This window comes from Rhipicephalus microplus, chromosome X (genome assembly GCF_043290135.1).
Source record: "Rhipicephalus microplus isolate Deutch F79 chromosome X, USDA_Rmic, whole genome shotgun sequence".
Lineage (NCBI taxonomy): Eukaryota > Metazoa > Arthropoda > Arachnida > Ixodida > Ixodidae > Rhipicephalus > Rhipicephalus microplus.
In genome coordinates this window covers 64,535,558-64,547,071 of record NC_134710.1, presented here as the reverse complement: position 1 = coordinate 64,547,071, position 11,514 = coordinate 64,535,558, and the positions used below count along the sequence as shown (strand labels likewise).

General features: G+C 44.8%; 1 protein-coding gene across 1 annotated transcript in view; it reads right to left on the bottom strand.

Moving 5' to 3' along the window:
- Nucleotides 1-8,783: 8,783 nt before the first annotated feature.
- Nucleotides 8,784-11,514, bottom strand: part of LOC142775040 (uncharacterized) — a 30,915-nt gene continuing 28,184 nt past the window's right edge. Inside the window, exon 2 of the mRNA XM_075876355.1 lies at nucleotides 8,784-10,957. Coding sequence (XP_075732470.1) covers nucleotides 8,784-10,697 — 1,914 coding nt within the window. The 5' untranslated portion in view covers nucleotides 10,698-10,957. The remainder of the gene's footprint in view (nucleotides 10,958-11,514) is intronic.

The following is an 11,514-nucleotide window of genomic DNA, read 5'->3' as shown; positions in this document are numbered from 1 at the left end:
GTGGTTAAAGGTGGGAAGTTGACCCGAAGTAGGCCACCCTACCCGAAGCGCAAGCCGTAAGAAAGAGTGCGTGTGCCACCTCTCGTTTAGTCCTTGGAATGTCCGCTGGATGGCGGAGCTTCTATATGGGGAATATATGATCAAAAGATGCGAGATGGTGGTACTTGGAGTGTTGAATAGATGGACGAACGGACACACAGGCAGATGCATGGATGGACGCATAAACGGACGCAGGGGCGGACGCACGAACAGACGCACACACGAACGGGCGGATGGACGCATGGACGGTCACACAGACGGACGCATGGACGGACAGAAGCAAGAACGAATGGACGGACGTATGCTTCGCCCCACTCTCCATCATTCACTCCGTGGATGTGCTGCCAATTTTTTTTTCCTTTTCTTCAGCCACAGATTCATTTATTCAGGGGAATTATGCTCGCATGCAGTAACTGGTTTGGAAAGCAGGTAAGGTTCGCGGAAACTCTCCTCACACTGAGCTGCCGAGCACAAAACAAAGCTCAGCCGAAAGTCATGAGAAGACAAGGAGATTACACAGCAAGATGAAAAGAGAAGATATTTTGCCTAATGGAGTATTGCGAAAACCACTGGGGCAACCCTTTTCTTTACCACCATCCACACTTCTAGTCGTACATTGAAGTAATCAGAAAACTCTAACCAAAACACATTTTAAAAAACGACGTTTTGAAGCCAATCTCTCACCCCTGAGAAAGAAGCCGGACCAGCTTCGAAACATCGGGTTTTTTTTTTCCTTAAATATATTTTGGTTCGAGTTCTCATTCCATCAGTTTCTATCCAAAACAGGCAGACTTATGTCGAATGTTCAACTTTCATTCCAGTCGTACATTGTATCCTCGCTGCTCCGAGAAACCCCCTCACACCGAGACATTTAGAGAAGGAATGACAGGTGCGCAACCGCAAACAGCCCCTCCTCCTTCTTGGACGCTTATAGCTCTGGTGTGCGTGTGTGCGCGGGGGAGGGGGGGGGTAGAGAGAGGAGTACTGACGGAAAAAATGTTGCATCTTGTTTTGTTTTGTTGTTTTTTTTGCAGCAGGTAGCTAACGACCTAGTCATTATTTTCTTTTTGAGGAAGTAGCATACAATACATCATCATGCCCAGCTAAAAAGACGCAACTGATGAGGTATTGATGAGGTATTGTCGAAAGACTCAGCTTATGTAGGATAACACGTACATGTACACTAACACCAGAGCATACAATGAAGACAAGTTTTTCTTGCAGTGTTTTGCAGGAAGAATTGATAAATGATGAACCATGAATGCACCTTACCTGATTCGAAACTCGGGACAAGTAATAGACTTTTTAAAAAACGCGACCCTGTCAAGTCATGGTTCTCAGATTTTCAGCTGACAAAAATTTTATATTACAGCATTCCGCACAATGACCAAATTACAAGCGTGGGCGAATGTATTGACCAGCATAGTATCACCAAATTTCAAAAGAGCACAAGTATTTACAGCAGCCAATTCATGGGGTACTCATTGTATTTAGTGCTATCAGCGCGCATGTGCCTGTCGCGGAAATTGCATGTTATGTTAAGTTTCTCTTTAATATTATTATGTATAGAGGCATGGGAAAAAACTTGTTTTTGTATGTTGAAAGAATATATATATATATAATATATATATATATATATATATATATATATATATATATATATTCTTATATATATATATATATATATATATATATATATATATATATATATATATATATATATATATATATATATATATATATATATATATATATTCTTATATATATATATATATATATATATATATATATAAGAATATATATATATATATATATATATATATATATATTATATATATATATATTCTTTCAACATACAAAAACAAGTTTTTTCCCATGCCTCTATAGATAATAATAATATATATATATATATATATATATATAAGAATATATATATATATATATATATATATATATATATATATATATATATATATATATATATATATATATATATATATATATATATTGCTTGGCAATTTCAATTCTTTCACATGTGCTTTTAATGGTGCTCTTTCGACGTTTATTGTTGAGCCGGACGAAGTCGAATATCACTCATTTTTAGTCTGAGTGAGTCCGCTGGAGGAACGTTTTGATGAGCCTGAGTATCAGTGGGTATATTTGAGGAAAGTATTAGTGGATCCGGCTTACAAAAAACATCGGTGAGTCTGAGTGACTTTAATTAGAGAGAAATTTCGTTAGTCTCAGTCCGAGTGAGTCTAAAGCAAAATATTTTTATATATGGTTATTGAGTTAGTCTGAGTGAGTTCCACTTATTTTGCCAACCTATGCCGTACGTGCACTATTTCCGTATTCCACAGAGTGTAGTCTGAGTGTTGTTTGCGAAATTTACTATAACCTAGCTCGTTTGAATGGCACATTTAGTTTTCATATTAAGCAAAATTGTTTGTTCCAGGTGTTAAAAGCTGAACAATATTGCTGCTATTTTTCTGTCATACAAGCATCCAGAAATCTTGCTGAAATGTTCTGTTTGCATTTCTTCCAGGTAGCGACGCAAGGGGTGGGCACAGGGGAGCTGGAGCTCCCCCCCCCCTCAATTTTCACTCGCCCCCCACAGCCCCCCCCTCAAAGAGAGAACATAGTCACAACACAATGGCTAAGTTCCTTTCCTTCCTGACCACCCTTAAGGAACTCACTTATCATGAGTGCCCCTTTAGTAAAATAATCCTGACGCTGCCCCTGATTTATTTCTTTGTGTTGTTGAGCTATGCATAAATACCTGAGTAAGAAAATACTTGCTCTGGGGAGGGTATATTATGCCTATATTTTTAGAGGACAATTTTTTTTTTCAATTTTGTGAGAAAAAAACGCGGGCTTAAGAACATCGTAATTTGGGTCCACATTGAGACGCAATTTACAGCACGTAGGGCTCCAAGTGAAAATTAACTTTATACCTCAATCTAGAGCAAACAAACAGCTTTATGTGGCAAGTGTTATCACTGGGATATTCCACGCCATCTCTCCAAACCTTGGTGCTCGACTATTAGAGATTAGCTTTGAAAAATTGAGGATCATCTATTAATAGAGCAAGGGGCTTTTCCCTGAAATGTTTCTTGACATACAATTTTCAGTACCGTAAGACGCATGCGAATTGTTTTCGGAAAGCTTGACTCGTAAAATGTATTGCCAATAAATCAATTCTATATTCTCAATAAAATTTTTACTATCTCACTCCTATATTAAAATATAGAAAAATTTGTCAAATTGAATAGGGGTGTCCTTTTAACTTGAAATAATTTTTACGAACCCTTTCAAAAGTGTTTATTGCTGCCTTAAGGAAGAAAAATATGGCCCATATTGGAGATTTTTGCCATAGACAGATAATTGTGAAATGAAATAGATTGTATTGATGAATTGTCAAGTAGTTTTTCTGTAGGCGAAAAATAATTTTAAACGTACGTAATGCAAAATAGTGTGGACAACTGGCGACAAAATTTGCTAAGAAAGCTTTTTTTTTTTTTTTGCTCATAAGTGGTCGTAAGTTTAACATTGACGTGGTCCAGGTAAAAATATACTGAACAGTCTATTTAGTAATGATTTTCATTGCGTACTGACTGAAAGTTTTTCTTTACTTTTTGTTTTAGGTGAGAAAATTACTGACTAGTTATCTTTGGCTTATGTAAGTTATCTGTGTGCTTGCACGTGTTCATACCTTATAACAATGGAATCTAGCATGAAGTACAAGCTGCGTGGAAGCGAGGAGCATTTAGCGAACATATTCAGCTTTGTTCAGGCTGATTGAAGTGATTATTAGAGAGTATTAGCTTGGGTCCCTATCAAAATGCCGAAAATCAAGACACCGTAAAATTAAAAAGTCAAATGTCAGAAAGCTGAAAATTTTAAATGCCATAAAATTGAAACACCTAAAACAACGAATGCTGGAAAATCAAAATGCTGAAAAGACGTATTGAAGAAAATCCCTCGAACCATGCACGCGAATACCCCCGATTCGGAGGGAAATGGACGAAGATGTGGCGAGTTGTGTTCCCAAAAAGAAAAACCAATACTTTGTTGCGGTTGTGGTTATGTTTACGTGTTTGACAAGATGGTGTATTCTAGGTACTATTGGAAATGCGAGAAGTGAGGAGACTGCAACGCCAGAGTGACTACCGACCTTCCTGGAGAAGGTACTCGCATGGCAATCTCGAAGAAAGTGATCTACGACAGCCATGCACTTTCGCCTTATTGCTACGGGACTCGCTTGCTGGATTTCGGGCTGACCGGTCGTGCGCTCGCGCGCTCCGCGCGCTTGCGATCTCCCGCGTCAGCGTGGCTCTGGCCGACTGGGCTCGCCCTACGTCACCTCCTGCCGCCGACGACCTTCCACCTCCGACGACAGTGCAGCTCTGACTTACTGGACTTGTTCTACGCCATCCACCGACGCCGAAAGGAGCTCTCGCAGGTGCGCCCCGTCCTCGGACTCCAGTGACTGTGCTCCATCTTTCCTATCTCTTCTATCCCCTCGGTTTGTCCTCGCTCGCTGTGGCTTACCACCACACGTCTCTTCTTCTCTTCTCCTTCTTCGGCTTTCCCACATCTTTACTCCTATCCTTTTTATCCCTCCTCACCCCCATCCCTCGTGAGCTACTGTGGCGGTGTCGCTCATTGAAGCAGACAATAACGGGGCTCGCTTTTCTCTTCTTTTCTCTTTTTAATAGCCACTCCGCCTTATTGCTACCATGAAGAGGAAGCAAGCCAGACTCGAAGACATCGTCAAGGGAGCGACAACCCCGCCGCTTACAGAGCAAGAAACAGGGGTTACGCAAAATCGCTTGATGCTGCTCTGGGCAACCCGGACAATGACGACGTTTCAAGTTTTCGACAACGAATTGCACACAAGCTGTTTGCGATAAGCAAGAAATCACTCTGATGTGCGATCGGAGGTGGACAAGTTTATAGTTTGCTATTTTTATGAAGCCTTGAGATAAATGTAAGGGGACAACTGGAAATGAGGGTGAAAGAGTGTGCTGGCGTACCCTCTAATTTAGTTAGGTACTCCATCTTCCAGTATAGCTAGGTGACGCAGACATTTTGATATTTCGGCCTTTGGATAGTTAGGTGTTTTGATTTTTTGACATTTTACACTTTCGGTATCTTAATCGGCTTTTTTATTTTTCAGTGTTCTGAATTTCGTCATTTCGATTTTCGGCGTTTCGAGTGCCACATTATTATAGCTTTAGTCAACAATAAATGTGAACTCTACCCAGGTGCATTTAAACCACGTGCAGCTCTCCGCTTACCGGGAAGTGATACCAACCTGTGCGACAAAAGCAAAGAGTCCATGAAAAAAATGTTGCATGGCAAAAAAGTCACAGTTATGAACTAACTGAATAGTATTTGAGGGACCATGTTTAATTAACCAGTAATCATGTGTTGGTTTATAATTGCAACTCATCCGCCACGACGCATAGCTTTTTTATTTTCGCGGATTATTAGATCGTTGTGGTCTATCAATTTATAAATCTTCGGGTGTAATTAACGAGGTGCTTTACACGTCGGTATTCCTTCACAGTGTCACAAGGGATCCACGTGGTGCACTCTAAAAGTATTAGAATTCCTCGATGACTAAAGCTAATACTTGCGCGGAAATAATTTGAATGAGTTCTTAGAGAGCTGGATGTGCTGTCTAGATGTTTCTCGTGTCCACTCAGCTTGTACTTAATGCTAGGATTCCACTTAATGCTAGGAAACACCACAACCAACCACCTTCATATAAACACATGCGAGGACTGAGATCAGTAGAACGCCAATTCAAAATTATTTAACTCACTAAAAACAAAAAACCTTTTTTGAAAAAAAAAACTTACAGACATTACACAGGACAGGCTACTAGCAAATGCGCTGTTAGTGTATTGCTGTGTGGACGCCTCAATGTTAAATTTAGAACCTAATGCGGCGCGTCATTGGCTCAACATCTTTCTGCAGAACACCACGCTCTAGATGGTGACGGTCTACAAGTCCTTCAGTTAGCAGAAGTGGTCTCTTACAACGTGCTTCACTTTTCCAACTGCGTCAGGCGTATAGTCTTCTATGCAGCCCCCTAGAATAGGTTTAACTGAAGGACTCATTGAAGAAGAGATACAAGCTAGTTTTCTTTTTGTACCAGCACCAAAAAGCCCATCGGCACAGTTAAGTTTTCCTTTTCGTTCGTTGATCTCTTTGATATGGATTGAAGTCCCGTCAAGGAGATGATCGGCGTCGATGAAGCAGGAGGCAGGTTAGAGGTAATGAAAACTTGAAGGTATATTACAGCGAAATATTTAGTCATATGTACATCTTGCCGAAGCACACTCATGATAACACAGACATCAACAGCGTCTTACTCTTCTACTTAACTTTTCTTAAGTTAGAGTCTAGAACACTGTTACTACATACAACGTACTTAATCTCACTGTTCGACCACCAAGTGGTTACGGCCCAGACAAAAGTTGCATCGTACGGAGTCGTACTGATCTATCAGTTAAGTGATTGCAGCCTCGACTGAAGAGAAACGGATTCCCCCCCGTCTTAAGCATCTTGCGGTAACAAAGAAAAAGGGGAGGGGGCCACTGCTGGTCCGCCTCAACCTTCTCTCATCCAATCTGTTTCCACTCAGATTAAGTCACTCCCTACTGGGCTGACCTTACTCTCGACAGCAGCGCTTCTACAGTTTAAACAGGCGTTTGGTACTCTTTCCCATCATGTCTCTCTCTCTCCACCTCCCACGCGCTCAGGAATTCTAACGCTCGGGAGATATCGGCATTGTAGACCCGGTACATTCATGCCCTTTTCCCACTCCCAGCGAGCCGAGACGAACCTCCAAAGCCGGAAATTAAATGATTGCGCGCAGAACGTAATTGCCCCCGCAGGTAGCAATCGGCCTTTGACTTTCTCCGGTTTCCTTGTGTTCGGGTCGTGCATCGCTGCGACTTTGAGCCGATCGCCAGGGCAAAGCGTGTCGCCTACTTCCACTGAGCTCGCGCCCGGCTGCGGAGGCAGGACGGGCGCTTAATTCCATTGTGCGCTTGCCCCCGGCAGCAGCGACTTGTCTCTAAACCACAAACATTCCAAGCCGGTTAGCAGAGCGGGTTCGTCTCACATTGTGTGTTTGTCCCCAGCAGCGGAGGAGACGGACGTAGTTTGCATTCCAGAGGATAAGTGGTGTACAGTTAAACGGGCATACCGAGAGAGAGTCGAGAAAGAAGCTTTGTATAACGTAGCTTCCCGCGCTGTCGTTCCATGCTCAAAGGAAGCAATTTGCGACCTTGCCGAGAGAGACCCGAGAAAGAAGCTTTGAATAACATAGCTTCTGGTGCTGTCCCATCCGCACGATCAACTTATGAGCGGCAAAACACAACACGTCCCCCCTAAAGAGTATACTGGGCTGTCTTACGCTCAGTGATACGATAAAGCACTGCCGCGATTAAGTCACTGGATTTTCTAACCACACAACAGTTGTACACAAGCATCAAACACAATTGCAAGTCAACACTACAGGAGAATACACTAAACGAAAACAAATACATGCTAAACAATCAAGTACAGCATTGCTGCTTCAAGCAGTGAGATCACTAGTGTCTGTTTCTTGAATTGTCAATCACACAGTCCACAATATACAGCAGCACGTGGGCAGGAACATTCACGTCCCCCCCCCCCCCAGTTGGCATGGCACTGTTATTCTGATGGCTTCCATGAACTATTCTGAAGCCTAGATAACGCATCCGCATTACCGTTACATACTCCCTTCCGATGTTGTACCGACACATGATATCGCTGTAAAGCCAGCGCCCATCTTGTTAATTTCGCCCCGTGCGGAGTCGAAGTTGTAAGGTACGACAGCGGATTGTGGTCGGAAACGACGTTTACTATGGCACCGAAAAGCCAGTAGTCAAACTTCTTTAAGGCCCATATTACTGCGAACGCTTCCCTCTCGATTGTCGACCAACGCATCTGGGTCGGTGAGAAGCGGTGGCTTGCAAAGGCAATAGGCTTCTCTTCTCCCTCGGCTGACATTTGTGCCAAACATGCTCCCGCCGCCGTAGCTGATGCGTTTGTGAAAAGCCAGTAGGGCTGAGATGGCTCAGAGGTGTTTAGCGCCACGGCCTCGCACAAAGATCGTTTGAGAGTCTCAAATGCCGCCTGAGCTTCCTCCGGCCAGGGTATCTTATTAGGTACCGCTTTCTTTGTTAACAGCGTGAGCGGGCTCGTCACCTCTGCATAACCTCGGACGTACTCTCGATAGTAGCCGCAAAGTCCTAACAGGCTGCGTAGTTCCTTCTTGGTGCGCGGTGGTCCCAAGTTCTTAATTGCTGCTATCTTTTCTGGGTGTTCTGGGGTTGAAAATCTTGGCATGCAACCCAATTTCTCCAGCATCGTTTGCGTGAGCTGCGATTTGAAATTAGTGCCCTGATCGGAGCAGATCATCTCCGGAACGCCTGTGCGACTGAATATCTCAACCAGTGCATCACAAGTCGCCTTAGCTGTCAAAGAGCGCAGTGGGATCACCTCTGGCCACCTCGTGCAAAGATCCAATAAGCACAGTGCGTACTTATGCCCTCTCGCTGACGGTGTGTCTAGGGGTCCGATCACATCTACATTGACAACTTGGAAAGGGTGCTCGGGTCTAGTGAGCGGAGTCATAGGCACTTTATCCGTGCGAAGCTTGTCTGACCGAATTTGACATTCATGGCACTAACGACAATGCTCTAATATCTCCTTCGCCATACCCGGCCAAAAAAATTATACCTAATGCGAGCTCTTGTTTTCTTTGACCCTAGGTGCCCCTCGCATAGTGACTCGTGTGCTAAGTGCATCACCTCTGTGCGCTTATCTTTGGGGACAACTAGCTGACTCACTCGAGTGCCTGCTTTTGAGTCACAGTGGTATAATAGTCCGTCTGAAATGAACATGCCGGATTTCCCACTACGCGCGTCTTCCCAACATTTCTTTAGCGTAGTGTCGCCCAACTGCACATTGCGGAACTCTACTCTTTGGCCTAATGACGCCTTCCTTTCTTCATCAGTTTGCGCCTCTTCCCCGGAATCATCTTTCTCCTCCAAGGTAAGATTGCAGGCAATTACCTTTTGTTTCTCTACTGCTTGTTCCGCCTCGTGAGCAGGCTCGGCCGGCGCTCGACAGGGTGCCAGAGGGCTGCTGGCCTTCAACAAAAGTTTCCAATCGTCCTTGGTCAACAAACAATCTGTGTCCTCGACGAGCTCATCAGTTAACGCGCAGAGTAGGTCGACGTTCTGAGGCTCCGTAACCTCTCGCGGGCTATTTAATTTGACCGGTAACGTAGCTAGCCTTGCCTCGATAGTTTTACCGAAAGCGGACACCAATCTTACCGTGCCAGACGGCTCTACAACAGTTCGCGGAAGCAGACTCTCCCGGATGACGGTTATCTCACTCCCCGCATCCAAAATCGCATCTGCGGATATGCCTGCGCATGATACAGGAATTAACTGCAGTTTATCTGTGCCTTCACCCTCGTGTTTCAGAGACTTCACCTTTGCGCTAAGTACTCCAGTAGGTATTTCAGTATCCGTCTCGTGGGATAACGTTACCTTTTGAACCTTCCGCTTTGGCTCGGTAGCCTTCTTGGGGTTGTTCTCCTTATCACTAGCCTTCGGGCACTCTTTAGCGAAATGTCCTGAGCCGTGACATAAGTGGCATTTCAGAGCCCCTTTCTCAACTCGTGTCGCCGGCTTCCGCCCCATTTCTACAGTTGGTTGCTTTGAAGCACGCCCTTTCCCTTTCGCTTGCTCGTAAGTTTGGAGCACTTTCGCGATCTCAGTTGGCCTAAGCCATCCCTCGCCTTCCCTTAATCTCACATACTCAAGACCCTCCGTACTAAGGCCCGATTTTATGCGGTCAGCAACCATGAGTTCTGCCATCACTTCTACCGTGTCGGCTTCTCTCACTTGGAGGTAGTACGAGAAATAAGTTTTCATGCGGGACGCGAACTGCGCCCAGGTCTCTTCCTTACGCTTTACTGCTCTTTCGAACCTCTGCAGGTACTCTGCCGGAGAAAGCTTCAGTTCCGTCAGCACTGCTGCTTTAACTGCCTCATAATCTGCACTCTCTTGAGGGTTGAGGTTACGCAGTAGGTAACGGACTCGCTCAGTTAGCGCTGGCATAACCAAATGCACGCGGCTCTCGTGCGGTACCTGGTAAGTAGCAAAAAGTTTTTCTACTTCCTCAAACCATAATGGGACATCCGCGTCACTCGGCAGGCGGAACCCTTTTAGCACTTTTGCACATTGCTGAACAGAATCGAAACCCCGGCGCCTCTTATCACCCGTCTCCGACCCAGAGTTGGACAACGTGCCATTGAGACGTTCCGCGTTCATTCTAGCCTGCAATAGCTTTTCGTACTGAATCTGAAGATTGAGCTTTTGAATTTCAAGCTCGAGCGTTCTCGCTTCGCTTGATTTCGGCAAAACCTGAGATGCCTGCTGCATCGATTCTTGCCTCTGAGTAAGCACTGTCGCCTCAATTGACTGATCAGAATTTTGAATACCATCATTGGATGGTTCTCGACTCCGATTCACATCTGCCGCACTCGTACCCTCATCTTCATTAGACTCCATTGTTTTAGCACCCCCGCGTGTTCTCACCATGTGCTCTACACATAAACTGCCATGCCAACTATAGAAGAACGCAAGAAATCCTGCTCACCCTTTGCTGTATGCACTGTCGTTCCCGGATCTCCTCCACGGTGCCGGAGTTGGCTGCTGTGGGAGCGTCTCGACTTTGCCGCTGGTGGCTGTTGGATGCCTTGCCCCTCGGTCCTCTCAGCGCTGGTCCGGTGTATGGTGCTGCAGAGCTCGCCGATCCTGTCGACTGCGCCAGTTAAGTTTTCCTTTTCGTTCGTTGATCTCTTTGATATGGATTGAAGTCCCGTCAAGGAGATGATCGGCGTCGATGAAGCAGGAGGCAGGTTAGAGGTAATGAAAACTTGAAGGTATATTACAGCGAAATATTTACAGTCATATGTACATCTTGCCGAAGCACACTCATGATAACACAGACATCAACAGCGTCTTACTCTTCTACTTAACTTTTCTTAAGTTAGAGTCTAGAACACTGTTACTACATACAACGTACTTAGTCTCACTGTTCGACTGCTCGGGAGATATCGGCATTGTAGACCCGGTACATTCATGCCCTTTTCCCACACCCAGCGAGCCGAGACGAACCTCCAAAGCCGGAAATTGAATGATTGCGCGCAGAACGCAATTGCCCCCGCAGGTAGCCATCGGCCTTTGATTTTCTCCGCTTCCTTGTGTTCAGGTCGTGCACAAGGAGGATACATAAAACTTGCTGGAGTGGAAGCCGCCTATGCGCCGCTACGGGAGAGAGTGAAGCCGCGCCGAGCGCGCGGCGGCCATGTTGCCAGTGGCAGAAAAGAGCCGAGCGCTTCAAATTTATGCTTCA